General features: G+C 44.8%; 1 protein-coding gene across 4 annotated transcripts in view; it reads right to left on the bottom strand.

The window, feature by feature from the left end:
- TMC5 (transmembrane channel like 5) overlaps window positions 1-13,290 on the bottom strand; it is a 40,122-nt gene extending 26,832 nt beyond the window's left edge. For 3 of the 4 annotated variants that reach the window (XM_060124113.1, XM_060124115.1, XM_060124114.1), the window contains exons 1-5: window positions 12,506-13,290; window positions 10,125-10,297; window positions 6,957-7,046; window positions 2,556-2,655; window positions 332-419 (exon numbers count right to left, since the gene is read on the bottom strand). In XM_060124113.1, the coding sequence (XP_059980096.1) occupies window positions 332-419; window positions 2,556-2,655; window positions 6,957-7,046; window positions 10,125-10,297; window positions 12,506-13,290 (1,236 nt within the window). Of the gene's footprint in view, window positions 1-331; window positions 420-2,555; window positions 2,656-4,220; window positions 4,531-6,956; window positions 7,047-10,124; window positions 10,298-12,505 lie in introns of those variants that run through there. The other variant, XM_060124116.1, reaches the window with a different exon arrangement.
- Window positions 13,291-25,533: the final 12,243 nt, after the last annotated feature.

The following is a 25,533-nucleotide window of genomic DNA, read 5'->3' as shown; positions in this document are numbered from 1 at the left end:
CATGCTCGACGCATTTGCAAACGGTATCTCATTTAATCCGCAGGACCACCCCCTAAGGTGAGTGCTATTATTTATTACCTTCCCAGGTTTGCTAGTGAGGGTGACACTCACAGTGGCTAAGTTGCCCAGATAACTCAGCAACCTCTTAGGCCTTCCCATGCCTGCCTGTTTTCCCCACACCCAGACTGACCCAGTTTCTACGTCTTTCAAGGAAACAACCGTGAACTTTGGCTCCTCCTCCCTGTGGGTCCCTTCTCATCCTTACTCTCCCACCTCCCTGGTTTCACCCTACTCTGTGCCCATTTACAGACCGCGGTAAAGACCGATTTACCAATGAAATGGAATTCAGACACTGAGCACAGCCGTTGAACTCCAGGATACGACGGGGCTGCTTACTTTTCTCTTTGTCAACCATTTTCCTGTGGGAAAGAGCAGAAGAAAGTGAGAGACATCAACGTTGTTTTGCATTCATTCCCCAAATATTTCCTGAGCGCCTGAGATGTGCCAGGCATGGTCCCAGGGGGTGAGGTAGAGACGGATTTCCCCAGCTCATGGAGCAGACATCTTGGTTGGAAGAGAAAGAAAATAAACAATAAATATAGAAATAGAGTGGGTAAATGATATAGGATAATAGAAGGTGAGTTGTACTATGGGAAAGAAAATCGAAAAACAGAGTAAGGAGGTGGGAAATGCTGGGGTGAAGACCGTGGTACAATTTGAATAGTACAAAGTGTTTGCGCCAAGTCTTGAAGGAGAAGAGGGGTTAGTCTATGGATAAGGGAGTGTCTGAATATAGGAAACAGCCAGTGCAAAGCCCCAAGGAGTCCAGGACAGCTGGAATGGAATGAGTGGGGGAAGGGGGAAGGGTGTGAGTGATAACCGTAGGTAGGTGGGTGAGGTCCTATAAGTCAGTGGTTCTCAACCTAGGAGATTTTGCCCCCAAGGGACATTTGGGTAAGTCTGGAGACTTTTGGGGTTGTCAAATTGGGGGTAGGGAGGGGGCACTGACATCTAGTGGGTAGAGACTTGGGATGCTGCTATACACCCTACAGTGAACAGGACAGCCTCCCACAGCAGAGAATGATCCAGACCCAAATGTCAGGTTGAAAATCCTGCTGTAAAGTCTTTCGGGCCATACAAGGCCCACGCTCTGTGACGGAGGAGGCCATGCAGAGTTTGAAACGGAAGAGTGTTTTCAAAAAGATCCAGCCTCAGTTTTCTCTTCACTTCTCCATGAACTCATGGCATCTCCTTTGCTCTGCCCCCTTCCTGGCTCTCTTTTGTCCACCCCAGAGGTCCATCACCACATCACCATCTTCCAAGGCTCAGCTCACAGATGCCCCCTGCTTTGCCCAAGGGAACTATCTCTCTCCTTCTAATCCTCCCCCTGCAAACTCCTTCCACCTTGATTTGGCCTGATTTTCTTTCTGTCATTTATAAGTTACTTGTTGACCAATCTATCACCCCTGCCAGACCCGGAACCTCAGAACAATTGCGTCATTGAATCATTTATTAGCAGTTGCATCCACTCTACTAGTCTCTGCTAAACGCTACAAATGGCAAAAAGAAAAAGAAAAAGGCTGAGGAATGGAAAATGTAAGAAGGGCTGAAGGCTTAAACAGCCCTCGCTCTTGTTTTTGAATTCCTGGGCTTGGAAAGCTTCTGAGGTTTTGTTTGTTTGGGTTTTGTGCTCCCCGACCCCAGCACCTTGTGGCTTGCAGGATCTTAGCTCCCTGACCAGGGACTGAACCTGGGTCGAAACAGTGAAACCACCTGAGTCCTAACCATTGGACCACCAGGGAACTCCCTCCCCTCACCACCCCCCACCTTTTTTTTTTTAAACAGTAGTTTGAGATTTACAGAGAAGTTACAAAAAGAGAACAGAAAATTCCCATCTACTACTCACCATCTCCCCCCTTTAACATCTTACATTTCCATGGTAGGTCTGTCACAACTAAGAAACCAACACTGGTGTCTAACTTTTACCTAAACTCCAGACTATTCCGATTTTACTAGTTTTTCCACAGGTGCCATTTCCAGGACCCATGCAGGAAACCACATTGCATTAATTATCATGTCTCTTCAGAACACTTCAACCTGTGACCGTCTCTCAGACTTCCCTTCTTTTTGATGACCTTGACAGTTTTGAGGAATACTCCTCAGGTACTTTGAAGAATGTCCCTCGATTGGGGTTTGCCTGATTATTTTGTCTGGTTAGACTAGGGTTGCTGGTTTTAGGAGAGGGTACCACAGAGGGGAACTCCTTCTGGTCACATGACTTTCCCTGGGAATGTTAACCTTGACCACCTGGCAGTATTAGCCTGACTTCACCCCTGGGAAGCTACTTCCCCCTTTGCATGCTCTGCTCCCAGGAAGAAGGTCACTAAGCACAGCCCACACTCCAGGCAACCAACACAGACTGTGTGGAATTCTTCGGTAGGGAGATTGTCTCTTCTCTTGCATTTATTTATTTCTTATCTTTCCAACATGGGACAAAAGTAGAAGATTGAGGTTTCCATGAAATCCGGGCAAGAAGAAAAGCGTTTTGTCCATACCTAAGGTTCCTTTTCTCTTCCATGGTCCTTGGTTGATTCCTGATGGCTTTAATTCTGTCTCTAAATGTCATGGGTATCAGAGATGCGATTAACTTTTGTCCTGCAGAAAAAAAAATGGAGTTTAATTTTTTTCTCCTTTAACAGAATAATAGCATTTGAAATATGGTGCTGACGATAGAGCATGTTTTTATAAGATCACAAAGAAAGAAGAATATATGTACTCAGTGATCCCCAAAGTCACAAATAAAAAGAAGAAGACAGCACGTACACGTGTGAAATCTCGAAGCCAAAGCATATGATGGTTTGCACGCAATTCTAATTCAGTGCTTTCCTTTTTCGCATGACAAGGAACAGTCAGCAAAGCTGATGAGACCCAGCATGTTCGGTCGGCCTGGCTCTCCTCCCTCTGTAATTTCCCGCATGGCTTCCTCTTGCCCCCTGCACTCCAGGCCCAAGCATCTTCTTGACTTTTCTGGACCGTTGTCTTGTGTTCCTCCATCCGCTGGAAGATGAGGACTTCCCCCCTCCTCTCCCAAGAACTCAAATTCCCACTTTGCGTCAGCGTGGCAAATATTGTTGGTCATCTATCCCGCAGTCAGCTCTCCTTTTTGACAGAATCCCGATCTGGTTCAGAAATCTACAGCCCTCTCTCCCACGGCCCTGGGCTTCTGCAGGGTGGGACCCATCTCCAGGCACGGGAGACAGATCCCAGTGAATCCAAGCCTATCTTGATGGTCCCAGCCCCCTTGCAGGTGACCTGTTCAGGCCCAGGCATGTGACACGTTGGCCAATGTTCTGTGAGGGGTGGTCTGCTGAGGAGTTTCTTGGAAAAGGTTTCTTCCCTCTCAAAAAAGCAAGGCTCAAAAAACATGGAAAAGGCAGACCCTTCTCGCTCTGGGTGGTGTTGTGTCCACGTGTGATGCCTGGCACTGCTGCCCCCACTCCAGTAGCAGTGGAGGGGCAGCTGGGGGCCCGCTGGGGCGGTGGCCAGGAGCAGGCTGGCTCCTGGCCCTATTAGGGAGCTGCTCGGAACTCCTCATTTCAGTGACATAGCTGAGGTGGAGGGAGAGTGCCCAGAAGAAGGTCACCAAATCACTCGGCTGAAGACGAGGAATTTGAGTGTCTCCTGAGAGGGAAGTGGGAGTAGACAGAAAAGAAGAAAGGCGAAGGAGGGAAGAGGAAAAAACCAGGTTTCACGGCGGACTTGACAAAAGAGGCACCCCTTGTTGCCAAATCCAGAGTGGAGAGCGATGGGACCAAAGCAGGACAGGACGGTGGTTAAGGTGTCAGGCTTGGGAGTCAGGCAGACCTGCATGTGATCCCAGATCTGCCACATCATTGGACTTCCCTGAGCCTCAGGGTCCTCATCAAGCAAATGGAAACGACAGGCATGCCTGCCTCACGGGTGTGGAGCGTGGCAAGTAAATAAAACTAAACTCGATGGGTAACAAAAAGGCAGAAGACTGGGCACATGAAACGAGCTTGATCAAGGTAAACTCCTTCTTGGGTATCAGACGTTCTCAAAGTGACCCCTTCCGCGGTCCCGAGCACCCTCAGGTCACCCACCAAACCTTCACCCTCCTCGAAGTCTTAAAACCAAAACCCTGTGGGCAACTTGGAAGGTGCCGTTCCCGTTCTAACTCCTCTGCCCCAGGGTCTCACTACCTTGGATGTTCTCATGTGAAGTACAAGGGGTGTCTAAGCCCATGCTGTCTGAGCTATGAAGGGTCTGGGAAAACGATTCATTCACAGGTGTTGAAAACCGTAAGAACTGCTTGCCCTTTTTGTCATTCCAGTTGCTGAAAATCTGAGAGTCTGTCACATCAATGTCAGAAATGGAGGAGACCAAACTAAAGCTTGAGTTTGCCAGCGTCTGTTCTGGAACAATCTGACTTGAAGATGGATGGCTTTGGACCCCAGATGGGACATTCTCAACCTCAATGATGATTTCATTCACTTGGTCACCAGACAGCATCTCTGGCTTCCTCCAAGCCTTACTCTCCACCAGGGTGGGCTTCCCAAGACCTCCTACAGCAGTCACACTGGCATTGTGAGGAACCTCCAGGAAAAGTGATGACAACCACAGAGAGCCTCCCCCCCATTCACAGGTTTTGTTTGTTTGTTTGTTTTTGCGGTACGCGGGCCTCTCACTGTTGTGGCCTCTCCCGTTGCGGAGCTCCGGACGTGCAGGCTCAGCGGCCACGGCTCACGGGCCCAGCCGCTCCATGGCATGTGGGATCTTCCCGGACCGGGACACGAACCCGTGTCCCCTGCATTGGCAGGCGGACTCTCAACCACCGCGCCACCAGGGAAGCCCTCGAGTATATTATTTAATTTCCACAATCACCCTACAAAATAAATACTATAATAAACCCCATTTGATAAGAAAACTGAGGCCCCAAAAGGTAATTTGCCTACGGTCACAAAACCAGCAAGTAGCAGAGCTAGGGATCAAACCCAGGTCTGTCTGGTTCCAAAGCAGGGCCTTTTAATCACTTCACCCTGGTCCTCTCCTGTAACAAGATGCTGAGCTATCACTCATAAATGAATGAATGTTTATGAGTACCTGCTAGGTGCCAGGCACTTCCTAGATGTGGGCATGATACATCAAAGTGACACTCTATCAGGAGACTGTCCACCGATTAATTATAAATGATTTGAGAATCAGAACTGGTGCAAAGCAAAATGGTGCAGAAAGCCAGGTTCATCTCTGGGTCCTCTATTTCTTTACTTCTCTCTGCCTCCTGGGCACTCCACCCAGAGGCCCTAAACTTCATGCTGGCCAGAGAGAGCATCTTAGGAGGTTTAAAAGCATTTCTTTTTCCCCAGTAGTTAAAGCCATTCCCTGCTCTCGTGGGAACCAAAGGGAGAGCATGACTGTTTATATCCCCATGGTTTTCTCTCCCAAGTAGCAACACCTACCCCTTGAAAGATACAGGCCTCCTTGAGAAGGCTCTTAGAGAATGAGGCTACAGGATATCATCCACCCTAGGGGGTCAGAAGGTGAGGGATGGTTTTAAGTCATGGGGCCCCGCAACTTGCGTTGTTACTTAGAGGACGTCTTCGGTTTATTCCTCGTTTTTCACAGGTTTGCCTTTAACTTCCAGTATTCCCTGGCCTCTCTCCTCTAATGCTTTTTTATTTCTCAGCCTCTGCCTCTGCTCAGACCTTCACCACAGCACACAGTGATCCTTATAGCGCTTCCTAACTGATCTCAAAGCCTTCTCCAAAAAAAAAAAAAAAAAAGCCTTCTCCAATCTGATTACTCCTACCCTCCACTGTCATAATAATTCTATGATTATTCAGAAAAATTTGGCTCAAGGCACTGCCACCTCACCAGCACATGTATTAGGCACGGATGGACATGTGACCCAGCCTTCTTTCCTATGTAAAAATGATTGGTTCATGTGTAAGTATGTGTCCCAAATGGAGCTGGAGAGAGTCTCCTCAGCACTGACTCACAGGCCTAGAGAGAAAGGAAGACTTTCCATGACTTTGCTGAGCTGTGTGTGTGTCTAGGGCTGCTGCTGTCACACTCCCTGGCCTGCAGGGAAAGCCTGACTGGTTGAGGTGTATGAGGTGAAGCTTAAAGAGAAGCTGCATGAAGCAAAGATGCGAAATAGACGGAGAAAAAGAATCCAGGTGGCCCCGAGCCCCTGGCTTCAGACTCAGGCCCTGGTTCCTGTGACTCATACAACAAATATCTCTGAGCACCTACTGTGTGCCAGGCACTGTCCTAGGTGCTGGAAGGTAATTCTACCTTCAATTCTTTGTTTCTCCATATCCTTCCCACCACACAAGCCTTGGGCCTGGGTGGGTTGGGTTTCTGTCACTTGCAACCAGAAGAGTCCTAGTGAAGACACCCTGATATCCAAAAGAGAAAAAACTGCATGTGTAAAAGAAAACCCGGGCTTCCCTGGTGGCGCAGTGGTTAAGAATCTGCCTGCCAATGCAGGGGACATGGGTTCGAGCCCTGGTCCGGGAAGATCCCACGTGTCGCGGAGCAACTAAGCCCGTGCGCCACAACTACTGAACCTGTGCTCTAGAGCCTGCGAGCCACAACTCTGAAGCCCACGTGCCACAACTCTGAAGCCCACGTGCCACAGCTACTGAAGCCTGCGTGCCTAGAGCAGCAAGAGAGGCCACTGCAATGAGAAGCCCGCACACTGCAACGAGGAGTAGCCCCCGCTCTCCGCAACTAGAGAAGGCCCGCGCACAGCAGCGAAGACCCAACGCAGCCAAAAATAAATAAATAAAAGAAAACCCCATTATGATAAATTAAGGAAGTACTGCATCAGTTAGCACACCAGAGGCCAAGAGGAAATGGCAATGTCCGCATTGCCTTGAACACATTCCTTCTTTAGGGTTGACATTTTTGGTCACTGTCCATTTAAGCCTTACCTTGGGGTGACTTATGCCAATCGTGTCCAGACAAGGGGGGTTCTCCATAAGCTTGGCTGAGGCCATTGTCACCCACATAAGCAGGGTTCACTGGAATGAAGAGACAAGAGACAATTAATCCTACCACACTAGATGTTACTGAGCACACAGTGGTCAGTAAGACTTGTTAATGGGTCACAAATCAGAGTTCGAAAAATACTTGTCTGGAGGGGGAGGGATGAATAGATGGAGCTCAGAGGGTTTTAGGATGGTGAAAATACTCTGTGTGATACCATAATGATAGCTACATGTCATTATATATTGGTCCAAACCCATACACATTCACAACCCAAGGTGAACCCATTGTAAACTATGGATTTTGGGTGATAATGATTTATTAATGTAGGTTCAATTGTAACAAATGTCCCACTCTGGTGGGGGACTCTGATAACGGGGGAGGCCATGCACATGTGGGACAAGGGATATGTGGGAAATCTCTGTTACCTTTCCCTCAATTTTACAGTGAACCTAAAACTTCTGTAAAAAAATAAGTCTTCTAAAAATTGAGTAAAAAAAAAAAAAAAACTTTTCTAGGTGATTACAAAGCTTCCTTCTAGTTCTAGCATTTTATGATGACACGTGAATAAATTTGAAATTTGGCCTGATTTTCTTAGGGACAGAGTCCACTTTCAGCATCTACACGACAGTGTCACATTTCAGTATATTTTTATTCAACTCATGGTAAACAATGAAGGCTAAACTCCTCAACAGAGAAAATGGAGCACATTTTGATGGAGATGTACAAAATTATACTGCAGGAGGTTCTGGAACTTCTTGCCAAGGATCAGTTCCTGGCTTTGCTGCTTACTAGCTGCGTGCTCTCTGGCATGTTACTTAACATCTCTGAGCTTCAGAGTCTGTAAATCAGGGATAATAATAAGACCTTTGCATAGGATTGTTGGGGAAATTGAATCAGTTAATACACGTAAAGTGCTTAAAGTAATCCTGGAACATAACAAATTCTTAATATATATTAACTATTGTGGTAAATTAATTGTTTTTCAGCAAATATTACACTTCCTCCACCTTGGAAACCTCCATTGAAGTTGGGCTTGCTCATGTGACTTGCTTTAACCAGTGGAACATGGTAGAAGTGACAGTTTGCTAGTTCCAAGTCAAGGACTCAGAGACATCGTTTGTTTCTGCTTCCAGCTTATGCCATGGGAAGAAAATGGCCCAGGTTAGCTCACTGGGTCAAGAAGGACCCTAGACCTAAATAGAATCTGTGACCTCAAATCAGGCACAGCCAAACCCAGCCTGGTTCAGTCAAACTCCAAGCAAACCCACAGATGTGTGGGTGAGAAATAAATGATGCTTATCTACAACATTGGGTTTTGGAGTTGTTTGTTATGAAGCATTCCTGTGGCAATAGCCAACTGATACGTCCCTTACAGTTGTTGCTACTAATTCAGTTAGCATTGCTCAAGCACCAGCTGTATGCTAGGCACTAGGAAAATCACATAGAGCCTTGGAGGATACATGGATGAAATGGGTTCTCCTTAAGGAGTGCATAGTCTTACAGGATGGCATAGCGCTGGACAAGTGAATGCCGGCACAACGACCTTGGTCCTACAAGGAGCCCAGAGAAGGAAGCCACACTTCACGTGACCACTTTTTTAAAGTAGCTTTCTAATTCCAGTGTTCTATGGAGCTTGGTGGTCAGGAATCCGCCTTTGCCCTGATCCTACCCAGAAGTAATGCAGGGTCAGAGAGACTAGATTCTGACACTGGCTCTTTTGATTTAGTAGCTGGGTGACCTTGGGCGCGTTTCTCTCTGAGCCTCAGTTTTCCCCTCTGTAACATGGAGAGCTGTAGTGTCTGTCTGAAAGGTGGCCGCAGATGAAAGAAGACTGTAAAAGTAAAGTGCTTGGCAGGGTTTCCAGGACATGGGAAACACTCAAAACCCGCTGGGCGTTATTAGCTCTGCTTGCATTGGGGTGGGGCAGTGTTTCTCAATCTTTTCTTTTTCATTACTGGCCACCTAAGTAGCCTTTTTAGACATTTCTTCCTTATTGCCCTCCCCCATGATATTTTAATGCCACAGATATACGTACAACTATATACATATACTGTATGCATATCTGCTTTATACATAAAAAAGGAAGGTTTTTTGTGGCCTTTCAATAAATTTTCACCCTTTAGGATTGATATGCCCCACTGAGAATGCCTGGCATAAAGGTTCGGAATAGCCCAAGTTAATGCTGTCTATGCAAATGTGTAAGAGTCTGCGTTTTTCCTTAGTGCATGGCGATGCATCCCACCCCTCCTCCCTGCCTTCTTCAATCCCTTCCCCACCCACCCCCTCAGGGCTGAGCAGTCTTCCATCTGCACCAACCAACACTTGGGTCCCTCACTCTGTTCATGACTGAACACTCCTTTTTCCAGCTCTCACGGGCTCTGAATTCCTATAACATTGACTTGTGCCATGAGCTGGCTTCTTCTATCAGACAACAAGTCCCTTTTTTCTTCCGGAAGATGAGAACTGGTAGAATCTCCTTTACCTCCTAGAGCTAAACCTTCACACACAGCAGATTCTGAGAACGACGTGATTTTTCACATATTGTCAGTCTGTTTGCTAATTTTCTTTAGTCTTGATGTGTTGGTGTCACCTACTCACTTAGGCTTTACGAACCCTGAGAACAGAGCTACTTCTAACTCCCTGTGCCCCCAGTAGGTTCCAAAGATACAAGTGCTGACCATCTGAACACCTGCAGGATGTGCTGAACTAAAGCTGGACACTGGCAGCCACACATACTGAATCTAGTCCACCAGGGATTTTATTTATTTATTCAAAAAATTATTTTGGAGCATGTAAAAACCCAGATTTCTGGCTTCTTTAGAAAAATCTGAGGATCTGGCCACACTAAGTCCATCTTCCCACATCACAGCGATGGGCTGAACCTGACCATCAATTGCCTCACACAGGCACAACCCCTGCCCAACCTGCTTTGATAATTGATGACACTGCTTGTCTCCTCTAGACCCTGAATGTTCAACTCTTGTAAGGTGGGTGTTTGAAGGAGGAGGAATAAACCAATTCTTCTCCTGCTGATCTTTAATGATTGGTCCCAAGCCCACTGAATTTTACTTTCTTCCCAGGATATGATTCTCTTCTTAACAAATGCTTACCATAGCCATTGCCAGGAGCACCTGGCACAGAGGGGCTGTACGGATTTGCCATCTCCCTGGATTTCATTTCAATGCTTTCAGGATAATCTCCATCCTTTCTCCCCAGGATGCCGAAGGGGCTGTCACCCTCACGGTGAAATGAGGGCTGGACTGAAGATGCTCTGCTGAGCATTCTGAAATCCCAAAATGATGGATCAATAGTCATCCAATAGCATAGTAAAGATAGTCATCCATCCATCCATCCATCCATCCATCCATCAATGCATTCATCCCACAAACGCTGACTGAATGCCAACCATGTATTAGGCATGAGCAATGGGGTGAGAAGACAAAGTTAAAGACATGGGTTGTCTACCCTCAAGGAACTCTCAGTACAGTCTGGCTGAGCTTATTAACCACAGCCATAAGCAATTATAATACAAGTAGCAACAGATGAATATAAGAAGACAGGCCCAAGGAGTTCAGAGGAAAGAGAAGAGAATTTGGCCTGGGAGTCTGAAGGGAAATCTACATGGAAAAGAGACATCTGAGCTGGGATTGGAAGGATAAATTAATACATAGTTAGGAGGAGGGCATTCCAAGGATGAAGAACAGCACAAATAAACATGTGAGACCAGAAAGGGTTGAATATATAAAAGGAATGCTATGAAGATCAATTAACCTGGAGCAATGATTCTCAATTTCATGTATATACCTATTCCCAGGCCTCACCCCAGACAACTAAATAGAATCTCTGAAAGTTGGGCCCAGGCATTTGTATGATTTTTAAGTCTCCCCAGGTAATCAGATAATTCTAATCAGCAGCCAAGGTCAAGAACCACTGACCTAGAGTACAGGGTTCGGGTAGGGAGAGGATAGCAGAGGTGGGAGGAGGTCAGTCAGGCTGGGCTTTGGCTGGCGTCTTACATTAGCTCAGTGCATCCTCATTCTTCAATGTTCTCACAAGTGAAGTGGTGTAGTCTTTCTCCCAAAGGTTATGAAGAACAATGGAAGATGAGAAACAAGGAAGTGACAAGATCAAAGGTATATTTTTAATGATGAGCCAGGCAGTGGGGGAGAAGACCAAGGAGGACGCTTTGACATGGTCCTAGTAATCCACCTATTTAGGTTGTATTTAGCATTACTCCTGTAGGCATTTGACCTCACTGTGCACCCAAATCCCATATCCTTGTTCCTAGAGGTAAATAAAAGGCATTCGCCTTTGTTGAATTCATAAATATTACTAGTAGAAATAGTACATACAAAATAAAACTTGTACTGGTTGAAATTTCACATGGTAAATTTGTTATAGGTTAAGAATAACCTGAAAAATAAATAAAGAATCACATCTTGTTGGCAACGTGAACATTAAGGAATTTAACCCAGGAAAAACGCAGTTTGGCAAAACTGTCACCCAAGACTAACACTCAGCGACCCAAACCGTACCTGGTAAAATTTGTCAATGACCAAAATTGATGGAAGATTAAAATCTTTTTGACAAAAGTTAGATCTATCAAATCTGAACCAGGAAAAATTGGACTTAAAATAAAAAAAAAAACCTCCTTAGAGGCAAAAACGAATTAATAAAACTTGATGAAAACAACAATGCAGAAGATCAATGAGCCAAATCTACTCTAAACATGAAAAGTGATCAATTCTGACAATAATTTCAGTAACATAAAGATGAAAGTGGAAAAAAAATCAGGAGTGGCTCAATCATCTTGTATAAAAAAACTGAGGAGTTGAATGGATTTCATGGAGTTAGACCTTCAAAAGACTTTCTTGATTAAAATGCCTTCCTGGGCTTCCCTGGTGGCGCAGTGGTTGAGAGTTCGCCTGCCGATGCAGGGGACACGGGTTCGTGTCCCGGTCCGGGAAGATCCCACATGCCGCGGAGCGGCTGGGCCCGTGAGCCATGGCCGCTGAGCCTGCGCGTCCGGAGCCTGTGCTCCGGCAATGGGAGAGGCCACAACAGTGAGAGGCCCGCGTACCGCAAAAAAAAAAAAAAAAAAAAAAGCCTTCCTGTTGATATAATTCTGGTTAAAATGTTTGGGTTCATAAACATCATCTTAATCCTAACCTCATTGGCGAAGTAGCAATGTCAAAACAGTGGGGATCTAAATGCCTTGCAGGGATTAGACGGGAAGAAATAGGAGACTGGGAAGGATGTTATTTGAGCAAGAAGTGATGAAAGATTATGTTCAGGTAAGGGCTTGAAGCCTCAGGCTGAGAGTCCAAGGACCAGGTGCGGTATACAGGTAGGCATGAAAGTTTCACCATAAATTCATGTCAGGGAAATAATCATACGTGTCCTTATCCCAAACATCGCCAACCAAGTTCAATTGACTGAATGATCTAGCCTTCATCCTCCATCCCCAGGGGAGGGAGATTCCGGCACTTACTCCCTGGTCATTTCCGGGTTCTCTGAAGAGCCATAATCGTGAGCATTCTCAGCACCTGGGTAATCGGGCTCCCCCCAGAACTTTGTAGAGCTCCGATAGTCCTGAGCGCCGGGATAGTCTGGTTCCCCCGAAAAGCTTGGATAGCTAGATTGATTCTCAGCATCTGGATAATCAGGCGCTCCCGGAGCGTCTATGTACGGACTGATCCTGGAACCAGCACGTTCTGGATTTCTTCTGGAGGCTGGATGGTTGGAACTGGCTCCTGGGCCAGCATAGTTAGAGCTGCCCTGAGCTCCAGCGTAGTCTGGCTCTCCCAAGGGGTCAAGATAAGCTGGATTTGTTCTGGAGCCTGCGTAGTTTCCACTGCCTCTGGAACCTGCCAAATCAGGATTCCGTTGAGATTCAGAGGAGTCGGGCTCCCTGGATGAGCCTGGGCGATACGGATTGCTCCAAGATCCGGGATAATCTGGCTCCGCCAAAGATTTGGGATTGTCTGGACTTCCGGAACCTGCGGAGTATGGATTGCTCCTGGTGCCAGGGTAGTATGGATTCCTCCGAGATCTAGGAAAATCTGGTTCTGCTAGAGACCCAGGATAGTCTGGACTTGTTCTGGAGTCTGCAGAGTATGGGTTGCTCCTGGTGCTGGGGTCATCTGAGTTGTTCGGAGGACCTGGCGAATCTGGATAATCCTGAGTTTTCAAATACCCCCGAGTATGGTTCCGAGACCCGTAATAGTCAGGGTAAGCTGGATCCTCCTCGTAAGCATTATTCCTGTAGGCAGACATGTTTACCTTGGAGTATTAAAAGGTTCCTGCCTCTGCAGTTATTCAGGGATCTCTTTCTTTACCTGAAAAACAAAAAGGAAGGAAAGGTCAGAATTTTTTTCCCTTTCTTCCCTGCAAAGATTGATGGTTATTTTCCAGTACCTGTTCTTTTTTCTCTCAGAGTTGGGTACACAGCTGCCCAAAATAAAGACTATGTTTCCCAGCCTCCTGTGCATCTAGGTGCAGCCATGAGAGTGGTCAACGAGATGTGAGCAGAAGTGATATACACAACTTCCAGGTTGTGCTGTTAAAGGGAAGGGGTATTCCTCCCTTTCTCAGTCTTCTCACTTCCCGTGAACTGGACCGTGGAAATGATGGGGCGCTTCCTGGCCATGCACACAGGCAGCACCCACCCTAGGGAGAGCAGCAGAACAGCCTGGGCTGTTGATGATTTCACAGATCAGTGCCCAATATCAGCTTGGGCTTTTATGTAAAGAAAGAAATAAACCATTATCTTGTGTAAACCACAGTTTTTTGGATCTGATACTTCTGGCCAAACTTATATCCTGACCAATACCTTCTGCTGGGGAGGGGAGCAATGAACCAAAAGATTGGAAGAAACAAGGACTTATTGAGCACTTTGATTGCACTTGCTCTTGGGTTCAAAGCATAAATTACTATGAGCGCACAAAGGAAGAATGGTTAATGGTAACTAGAGGGCTTGGGTAAGGAGACAAGCACTACCATCCCCTCCAGTTTGAAAATATGGTTTTATGAGTTCTATGAGCTGTAATCTATAGACACAGCATACTTTCAAATCAGAAGTGATGGGGTTTTAATTTCTAAGTGAACTGACTATCTGTTGTTTTTACTTGCCTTTTACCCATTTTGCCTTCTTTTGGCATCAATGCCCTGATTTTCCTCTGGGCATCTGCTCACGGTCCAGGAGATTCAGGAAAGGCTGATTGCATTCCTGACTCCAAGGATGGTCACATGACCAGGTCTGGCCAATCAGTGTCCACCATACCCCTGGCCACAGGGTTTGGTTCAGGAATGGGCACATAACCCAAGTCAGTCTTCCAGGACCTTGACGGACTAACTGGGAAAGATGTGCTCTTATTTCACTAAGTTGTTTTGGAGATAGAATATAAGCCTGGAACTTCTGGTGTAGTGTCAGTCAGAACAGCAAAGAAAATAAGTAGGGGAGGAAATTTAAAGAACGAATTAATAGGATTAGTGGACTGACCCGATATGGGAAGGGTGAAAGCTAAGGAAAAGAAAAGATAAAAAATAGCTCCATAGTTTCAGCCAGCATGATTAGATAAATGGCGATGCTTTTGAAAGAAGGAAGTAGACCATTTTTAAAGTTCAGCCAATGTTTACAGGTTTATCTCTATGTGAACAAAAAGGGTTAGACTTTCTGTTGAGTAATCGGAGCTAAAGAATTAATCTTCTGCCGTGCCTTATAGCCTTAGAATGTTTATTTGCCAACTCATTTCCATACTTCTCAGTATAGCAGAAGTCAGTTTTTCATTATTTTGTCCCTACCCAACATCCACTTCTCTCTTTCGTGGCAACATTTTCCTCTCAATCCATGTCAGCCAGGTGTAGACGTGTGACCCAATCAGAATTATTTGCTTCTTGGCCACAGTGATTGGGTCGGAGCCAGTGAGACTCAATTCTGGGAGTTTTGTCAGAAATGTTGAAAGAGAGAAGTTCTCTTTTGGCTGGACTTGGAGTTAGGAAGTTATAAGCCTGAAGCAGCCAGAGGTCACCAGGGGAGAAGGCCTGCCTGAGAGTGGTACCAACAGGGAACAGAACAGAACCAAGAGATAAACAGAAAGAAGGATCAAATGTTATGACACTGTTTAAGCACCTGAATCCAGCCATGCCTGAAGGCAGCCAGCCACTGGATACTTGAGTCATTACATTCCCTTTTTGACTTAAGTTGGTTTGAGTTGGTTTTCTATCATACACAAATGAAAGAGAATTTCAACCAATATGCTGAGGGTTTTTTTTTTTTTTTTTTGGCGGTACATGGGCCTCTCACTGTTGTGGTCTCTTCCATTGTGGAGCACAGTCTCCGGACGCACAGGCTCAGAGGCCATGGCTCATGGGCCCAGCCACTCCGCGGCACGTGGGATCTTCCCGGACCGGGGCACGAACCCGTGTCCCTTGCATCGGCAGGCGGACTCTCAACCACTGCACCACCAGGGAAGCCCTCCTTCACTTTTTAATTTACTTATTTAACTACTGACATATCTTGAACAATCAATGAAGATTGCTCAAGCAGAAAGGGAAATAGGGGCAGAGGTTTTTCCCCTACTTAAGATAGAAAATAAAAAGAACACAATTCTGATTCATGTAAAAAGAAGCATTCTTTGCAGAAAGAAAAACAATAAACAAGATGAATAAAAGGAGGCAAGACTTGGTATAAAGACAGACAAACGGGCCAACGGAACAGAGTAGAGAGTCCAGAAATTAACCCTTGCATATAGGGTCAAATGATTTTCAACAAGGAAGCCAAAACCATTCTACAAGGAAAGGACAGCCTTTTCAACAAATGGTGTTGGGAAAACTGGGTATCTACATGCCAGAGAATGAAGTTGGACTCCTACCTTATACCATATACAAAAAGTAACTCAAAATGGATCAAAAAGACCCAAAGCTAAGACCTAAAACTATAAAACTCTTAGAAGAAAACAGGGGGAAAGATTCATGACCTTGGATTGGCAATGATTTCTTGATTCAACACCAAAAGCACAGGCAACCAAAGTAAAAATAGACAAATTGGACTACATCCAAAAAAAAATTTTCTTTGACTACATCAAAATTTAAAACTTCTGTGCATCAAAGGAGAATCAGAAGAGTGAGGAGACAACCTGTGGAATGGGAGCAAATCATTGCAAATCATATATCTGATTAGGAATTAATATCCAGAATACATGAAGAACTACAACTCAACAACACACAAATACAAATAGGTAAAGGACTTGCACAGTCATTTCTCCAGGAGATATACAGATACCCAACAAGTAGATGAAAAGATGCTCAACATCATTAATCATACAAAACCACAATGAGATATCACCTCATATCCATTAGGACGGCCACTATCCAGAAAAAGCAGAAAATAGCATGTGTTGGTGAAGACGTGGAGAAACTGCAACCCTGCACACTGTTGGTAGGAACGTAAAATGGAGCAGCTGCCATGGAAAACAGCATGGCAGCTCCTCAAAAAATTAAAAATAGAACTACCATGTGATTCAGCAGTCCCACTTCTGAGTATATCCCCAAAAGAATTAAAGCAGGGTCTCAAAGAGATATATGTACACCCGTATTCATAGCAGCATTATGCACAAGATCTGAAAGTGGGAGCAAGTCGTGTCCATCAATAGATGAATGGATAAACTGGGGTACAGCCACACAATGGAATATTATTCGGCCTTAAAAAGGAGAGAAATTCTGACACCTGCTACAACATGGATGAAGCTTAAGAATATTATGCCAAGTGAAATAGGTGAGTCACAAAAAACAAATATTGTATGATTTATTCCAGTTATATGAGGCATCTAGTGTAGCCAAACAGAAAGCGGAGTGGTGGTTGCCAGGGGCCGAGGGGAGACGGAAACGGGGATTTGTTAGTTGTTGCTTAATGGGTATAGAGTTTCCGCTTTGCAAGATGAAAAAGTTCTAGGACTGGTTGTATAACAACGTGAATGTACTTACACTACTGAACTGTACACTTAAAAGTGGTTAAGATGGTAAATTTAATGTCACGTATTTTACCACAATTTTTTAAAAGAATTGTAAATAAAACAAACAAAGAAAGGAGACAGAATTTTTCCAAATCACAGTCATTTCAAAACGAAAACCAGATTTTAAAAGGAGTGAAACACTAAAGCACTGTGTCTGGGGACGAGGGGAAGAGTAAAAGCTGGAATAAGCTGACTGTGTGAATGTTTTTCTTCCTAATCCCCAAGTAAGCTACAGAAGCTGTAAAACAAATCAAAATTAGCTACAGTAAAAGTGTATTGAATTTTTGAACTGTGCCACTTACTTAAAGCCTCAAAACTAGCACAATAAAATCATTAAACGTTCAACATAAAATTCATCAAAGCAATAAAAGGAAATTGAAAAACCAACAGCCCTAAATGCACTTCCAACCATACCTGCACTTGACAAAGAACAATGACAAATGTGATACTTTCAATCTACCTCCTCTACCGGGGTGCCAAGGGGCAAAGGAGAAGCAAAACCTAGCGGGGTAAAAGAAATCGAAGATGATTCCCTCGTTTATCCAGAGGAGTGCACCTCCCAGGGGCTCCAGAAAAACTAGACCACAGGGCACAGTTTAAAAAAAAGACTCAATAATTCCCCCACCTCCATCCCAACCGTCTGAAAAGTATTCCATGAACTGGTCCCTGCCTGCCTCTCCCCTTGTCCATCATTCTCTGAATCCTGTTGGCCCTGCTTCTGTGAAGAACCAGATGGTAAATTTTTTAAGTTTTGCAGGCCATATGGTCTCTGTAGCAACTACTCAACTCTGCCATTGTGGCACAAAAGTAGCCCAAGACAACACAAAATTATTGTTCCAATTTATGGACACCAAAATCTGAATTGTTTCATGTGCCATGAACTATTATTCTTCTTTTGATTTTTTTCTATAATTTAAAACTATAAAAACCATTCTCAGTTGGAGGGGTTGCATTTGAACTGCGGAGCGAATTTTGCCAAGCCCTGTACTAAACACACTGGCCTGTCCTGGGTCATGACCTTTGTACATGCTGTTCCCTCTGCCTAGAATGCTTTTCCCTCCACTCTTGGCCTGGCTAACTCCTCATTCTTAAGGTGTCAGCTTAAATGCCACTTTCACAGAGAGGCTCCCTTTATTTCACCCCATCCATATAGTTCTCCTTGAGTCTCTCTCATAGCATCCTGCCCCTTTTCCCACAGGACTTACCAATTTGTAATTATATATTAATTTTATGCACTTATTGTTCAAAATGTGTCTTCCACTAGACTGAAAGTTCTGTGAGGGCAGGAGTTGTTCTGTTTTTCTCACTATATCCCCAGGATCTAGTACCATGCCTGGCACACAGGAGATACTCAATATTTGTTGAATGAATGAGTGAATGTTGTCTCACAAAGTTCTCATTCATCTCACACAGTGCCTGGAGCCTATCTTGGTGGTAGCTACCCTCAGCCAGTGGGAGAGGAAACAAATCTAACTGTGATCCGCTGGGCCACCCTGGGGGAGTGGGGAGTGGGGAAGCTTTCACTCGGAGCAGCACTTCTGATGCCTAGCTCCATCATTTTGGGCCCAAACACATCCCATTTAGAAATTGACGGTTTCAGATCTGCGCAGGCATTCTTTTTGTGTGTGTGTGTGGGGGGGGGCGGTGCGGTGCCATGCTGCACAGCACATGGAATCTTAGTTCCCCGATCAGGGATGGAACCAGCACCCCCTGCGGTGGAAGCGAGAAGTCTTAACCACTGGACCGCCAAGGAAGTCCCAGCGCGGGGGATTCTTGAAAAGATAAATTCCCTCGTAGAAAATAACAAGAAATCTCCCAGCGATAGTTCCTTCCTTTTTATTTCCTGTTCAGTAATTCAAGTTAACAACCATGTCGTCTCAATTAGTGCTAATCGTTCTTCAACACCTCTTTGGATTGGCCAGTCTCTTTTTCAACCAGGAGAGAGCAACACTCCAGGCTCAGAACCTTCATGAGGCCACAACTTATGACTAGAATTTAACAATTTCATTTTAAAATTAACTTACAGTAAAATATTTGGGGGATATAGCTCTATGAATTTGAACACTTGCATAACCACCACCACAATCAGGATACAGACAGTTCCATCACCCCCAAAACTCCCCTGTGCCCCTCCCTGTAATCACCCCTCCTCCCATCCTTGGTCTAACAAGGATCTGTTCTCCATCTCTTTAGTTTTGCCTTTTTCCAAATGTCATATATATGGAATCACACAGAATGTAGCCCTTTGAGACTGGCTTCTTTCATAATCTAGTTAGAATTTAACAACATGGTTTGGTTTTCCCTGTATGTATATACGTCTATAAATATATAGTCACTATAAGCAAGTGATAGAAGTTTTCCACTTATAATAATGTTTATCTATATCTATAAGTAAGTGATAGAAGTTTTCCATTTACAATAATGTTTCCTTTTAAAATAAATCTTTTAGGTTAAAAAGAACAGATAAATAATAGTATTCACAGTAAGAAAAAGGGCAACAATTATGAAGGTGGAATGCAAATGACTAAATTTGGGGAAACAATGGACATTATACAATAATATAATTACATACTCTCTTCGTCCCCCCAACACACGCACGAAATACCAGTTGTAATTCTAAGAATTCCTGAAAGGGAAGGAAAAGGAATTTAGAAAGGAGACAGCGCTCATTCCCAGGCATCTCATTTGAGCCAAGCCCTCATAATTGCAGTTCTAGAAGCTTTGATTCCTTTCAGGCACCTGATCTTGGAAAGGCAATTCCCACACGAACAACCAAGGCCACCACACGTCTGGGAGCCGTTGCCCAGGCATCAGGCCATGCGCTCACACACATCCATGTTTCAGCAGAGACGTAGATTTCATTTGCTCACAATTGCTTTGTTGTTCTTTCTGGGCTGGTCATGTTAGCTTAACGATTACTTTGGCTGTCATCATGGAAGCCACTGTAAACAAATGCTTTAGAATCCTTTTTTCTGCGGGGAAAGCTCAGAACAAGGAAATAAAGACAAGGAAATCAGTCTCTTTAAAGCATGTGAGGGCAAAACCTTCAATCATCCAATCACTTTAACAACATCTTCCCAGAACAAAACATTTGTTAGCACGCGTCCCATGAGGCTTCTCAGAGGCCGTTTCTGCCTTTGACTCAGGCATATTCAATGCCACACATTGGATCCCTCAGAAAATAAGGTCTGGTTTGCTATGAATAGAAGGGGAAATATAAATATAACAAAATGGGTACATTTTGTCTTTTTTCATGTTTTCCCTTCAACAAGGAATTTACTAAATTTTCAAGACACAATGTCCAAGGAACGATCATCATATTTTATGAATGACAAAAGAATATAAGATTTTTAGCTTGTTAAGCACATGAGAAAGTGTCAAAGACTAGAAAATAAACGTGAATTTTAATCTTACGAAGGGCATCACCTTGACGTGGCAAAAATCTATCCAGAGAACGGTCTAATGGGCTGCATTTAGCAGTGAGGTAGCCGATGCCTCTTATAACACAAAATGAAGATGAGTTCTAATATATTTTTAAAATAAGACTTGGGAAACTTGGGGTGATAGATTTGGCAAATGTCACCAATTAATCTCCATGAGGAAATTTCAAGAAAAAGAGTGGGATGATTTTACATACTTTTAAAAATAAAGTTATTTATTTATTTTTGGCTGCGTTGGGTTTTTGTTGCTGCGCGCGGGCTTTCTCTAGTTGCGGTGAGCGGGGGCTACTCTTCGTTGCAGTGCGTGGGCTTCTCACTGCAGTGGCTTCTCTTGTTGCGGAGCATGGGCTCTAGGCGCGCGGGCTTCATTAATTGCGGCACGTAGGCTCTAGAGCGCAGGCTCGGTAGTTGTGGCACACGGGCTTAGTTGTTCCGCGGCATGTGGGATATTCGCATACTAGGGCTCCAACCCGTGTCCCCTGCATCGGCAGGCAGATTCTTAACCACTACGCCACCAGGGAAGTCTCTATATGGATGTTTTGAAGCCCTTCAAATTTCATTACACTAGCCGATACCTCCTCTTTTACTTCCCTCCTTTCTTGGTGGGAATTCTCTGGACCAAACCCTTCCCAACAGTCATCTTTACTATAACCCTAACCCCTCTTCACACAAATGACACTTTATATCAAGACTTTCTTTCTTGTATGTAAGATTGCCCCCAAAATAGATGAAACCCACAGGCCTTAGATGTGAAGCTGGCTGATGCAACTGAATTGACAGCGCCTGCATTCAGGTGACAATGTTCTGTTTGAAGTGCAGGGTGTGAGTGCCTTTTATTCTACTTTAGAAAGAGGTTAGTGCAAGCCACAGTCTAGGGCAGAAATCGTCAATCACAGCAATTTTGCCCTCCCATAGCACATTTCACGATGTCTGGAGACATTTTCGGTTGTCAAATTTGGGGCGAGGGGTGCGATATTGGCATCTATTAGGTACAGGCCAGAGATGCTGCTAAACATCCTACAGTGCATACAGGTGGCCAAGAGGCCCATGAAAAGATGCTCAACATCACTAATCATTAGAGAAATGCGAATCAGAACTACAGTGAGGTATCACCTCACACCAGTCAGAATGGCCATCATCAAAAAAATCTACAAACAATAAGTGCTGGAGAAGGTGTGGAGAAACAGGAACCCTCTTGCACTGTTGGTGGGAATGTGAATTGATACAGACACTGTGGAGAACAGTATGGAGCTTCCTTTAAAACCTAGAAATAGAATTACCATATGACCCAGCAATCCCACTACTGGGCATATACCCTGAGAAAACCATAATTCAAAAAGACACATGCACCCCAATGTTCACTGCAGTACTATTTACAATAGCCAGGACATGGAAACAGCCTAACTGTCCATCGACAGACAAATGGATAAAGAAGATGTGCTACATACATACAATGGAATACTACTCAGCCATAAAAAGGAATGAAATTGGGTATTTGTAGAGACTTGTATGGACCTAGAGACTGTCATACAGGGTGAAGTAAGTCAGAAAGAGAAGAACAACTATCGTATATTAACACATATATGTGGGATCTAGAAAAATGGTACAGATGAACCTATTTGCAGGACAGGAATAGAAAGGCAGATGTAGAGAACGGATATGTGGACACAGTGGGGGGAGAGGAGTGTGGGATGAACTGGGAGAATAGGTTTGACATAAATACACTACCACGTGTAAAACAGATAGCTGGTGGGAACCTGCCGTATAGCACAGGGAGCTCAGCTCGGTGTTCTGTGACGACCTAGATGGGTGGGATGGGGGGAGGGAGGTCTAGTAGGGAGGGGGTGTATGTATACATATAGCTGATTCACTTCACTGTACAGCAGAAACTAACACAACTTTGTATAGCAATTATACTCCAATAAAAAAAAAAATCCTACAGTGTACAGAATAGCCCCTCACAACAGAGAATTTTCTGACGCAAAATGTCAGGAGTTTCCGGGTTGAGAAACCCTGACCTTGAGGAGATCATCTAGGGCAATGTCGTCCAAAACAGGCAGACATTGGAGATACTGTGAGTTTGGTTCCAGACCACTGCAACCAAGTGAATATCACAATAAAGTAAGTCACGTGAATTTTTTGGTTTCCCAGTGCATACAAATGCTATGTTTACATATACTGTAGTCTATTAAGTGTGCAATCGTATTACGTCTTAAAAAAAATGTACGTACCTTAATTTAAAAATACTTTTTGGCTAAAAATGCTAACCGTTATCTGAGGCTCCAGCAAGTCTCAATCTTTTTGCAATCGTAATATCAAAGATCAGTGATCACAGGCCACCATAACAAATAACAATGAAAAAGCCTTAAATATAGCAAGAATTACCAAAATGTGACAGAGACACAAAGTGAGCAAACGCTGTTGGAAAAAATCAGTGATCACAGATCACCATAACAAATAACAATGAAAAAGCCTTAAATATAGCAAGAATTACCAAAATGTGACACAGAGACACAAAGTGAGCAAACGCTGTTGGAAAAATGGCGCCAATAGACTTGCTCGACACAGGGTTGCCACAAACCTTCAATTCGTAAGAAACGCAGTATGTGCGAAGCACAATCAAATGAGGTAGAACTTTTTATGATGATGGAATTGTTCTACACTATACTGTCAAATATAGCCACCACTAGCCACATGTATCTATTGAGCACTTAAAATGTGGCTAGTGCAACCGAAGAGCTGAATTTTTAATTTTATTTAGTTTTCATTAACTTTAACATAAATAACCATAAGTGGCTATAGGGCTACCAAGTGCAAGTCTAGGGAAGGAAAAGAGAGTGAAGCATAGAGCGTAAAGGAACTCCAACATTTAAAGCATCGCTGATCTGTGTGTATCGGGGAGCATCAAGCTGGGTGTCCAGGAGAGTCACCCAGGAGCTTAAGGGAGATGGGGGACCCGTGGGTTGTCAGGTGACCAACTTGTCCCAGGTTGCCCAGAATGTTCTCAGTTTTAGCACTGGAAGTTCCGTGTCCTGGGAACCTGCCTGTCCCAGGAAAACCACCCTAACTCAGGTCCCATCCCCAGAAGTTTTGATTCAGTGCGTCTGGGGTGGGGCCTGGGAATCTGCCTTTTTATCGGGTTTCCCAGGTGATTCTTCTATGCACCAAGGTTTGAGAATCACTGTGGATCAGCCAGGGAACTGATCAGCAAGGGGCAGGCAGAGAGGTGGGAGGAGAAGAGGAGCGGTGAGGGTTGCTTGTGCCTTGGTGGCTCTGTGCCTTCCTGCCCGGCTGGAGCACCCCAGCCCATCCCAGAAGAACAAGGACCCCTTTCTGGGAGAACCGGACCCAACACGAAGTACACATCACAGCTCCTGTACCTGCTGAGACCTGCTGGGAGGAGTGGGTGACTCTGCTACCCAAGGAAGGACCCCACTTCCTGGAGATCCCTCCTCATTCCCTTCCCACTGTCAATGTGCTCAGAATCCTGCCCAGAGCAGGGAAAAATGATAAACCTTAGTGCCCCCCCAACCCCCCGGGGCTGGGGATCCTCCCCTTTCTTTACCACTGGGTCTCAGAAAGGCAGGAGGGACCAGTAAAGCCAGTTGAGCTTTATCCACATTCTGTGATTCTGGGTCTGTGTCAAGCCTCCCTTGTTTAGAAGAAAAACAATCCCCTTTCTGGATCGACCTTTGGGACTAGAAGCTTAGTTCTTCATCAGACTAATTCAGATCCCTGTAATATAACAGTCCTATTATAATGCCTATATAAACAAACATTATATAACACAATCTAAGTATTATTATTCCAGATTTGCAGACAGGAAAAGAGAAATGAAACCAGTGATAACAAAACAACAAATATATATATTCCAGACGCTGTTATGAGAACTTGACAGGTGTTAACCCATTAAATCCCTATCATAGCCTTAGTAATAGGTGTTATTATTACCCTTATTCTACAGAGAAGGACATGAAAGCACAGAGAGGCTGAGTAACTTGGCCAGGAAACACAGCCAATAAGGAGTGGAGTACAGTATCATAAATGCCCCTTCCTCTCAGGGAAGAGAATTCTCTCTTTTTCAGCTTGCTTGTCCAACATTCACATCTTGAATACAGTCATCTTTTTGCCCATGCTGGGTAAGTACGAACTTAAGTACGAACTTACGAACTTAAGTACGAACTTAAGTTTCTAGATTCGGTGCTATTTTCAGCAGGGCCAACAGTAGGGTCCTGGCCCGGGATGCAAACTTAAGGGGTGCCAAAAATCCTAGTAATCGAGATCAATAATTTTTTTTATATACTTTTTTTTTTTTTTCCGGCTGAGTTGGGTCTTCGTTGCTGCGCGCGGGCCTTCTCTAGTTGCGGCGAGCGGGGGCTACTCTTCGTAGTGGTGCCTGGGTTTCTCATTGCGGTGGCTTCTCTTGTTGTGGAACATGGGCTCTAGGTAAGCGGGCTTCAGTGGTTGTGGCACACGGGCTCAGTCGTTTTGGCTCGCGGGCTCTAGAGCGCAGGCTCAGAAGTTGTGGCACACGGGCTTAGTTCTGCGGCATGTGGGATCTTCCCGGGCCAGGGCTCCAACCCATGTCCAATGCATTGGCAGGCGGATTCTTAACCACTGTGCCACCAGGGAAGTCCCTAGATCAATAATATTTTAATGCAATATTTTTTATTTATTATTTATTTTTTTGGTGGTACGCGGGCCTCTAACTGTTGTGGCCTCTCCCGTTGCGGAGCACAGGCTCCGGACGCGCAGGCTCAGCGGCCATGGCTCACGGGCCCAGCCGCTCCGCGGCATGTGGGACCTTCCCGGACCGGGGCACGAACCCGTGTCCCCTGCGTCAGCAGGCGGACTCTCAACCACTGCGCCACCAGGGAAGCCCTAATGCAATATTTTTTAAAGTAAAAATGCAAAAATCCATGATGAACCAAATATCAACATTTTCAATAAAGACAGGTCGGGATTACTAACTTGTCCTCTAGCTCCAGTCTGGCTCAGCTCCATACTGCCTGGCAGGCAGGACCCCGAAATCTAGGTGTTCCTTGAGTCCCATACTGCCAGGTACC

This window comes from Lagenorhynchus albirostris, chromosome 15 (genome assembly GCF_949774975.1).
Source record: "Lagenorhynchus albirostris chromosome 15, mLagAlb1.1, whole genome shotgun sequence".
Taxonomy (NCBI): domain Eukaryota; kingdom Metazoa; phylum Chordata; class Mammalia; order Artiodactyla; family Delphinidae; genus Lagenorhynchus; species Lagenorhynchus albirostris.
This window is presented reverse-complemented; position numbering and strand designations above follow the sequence as displayed.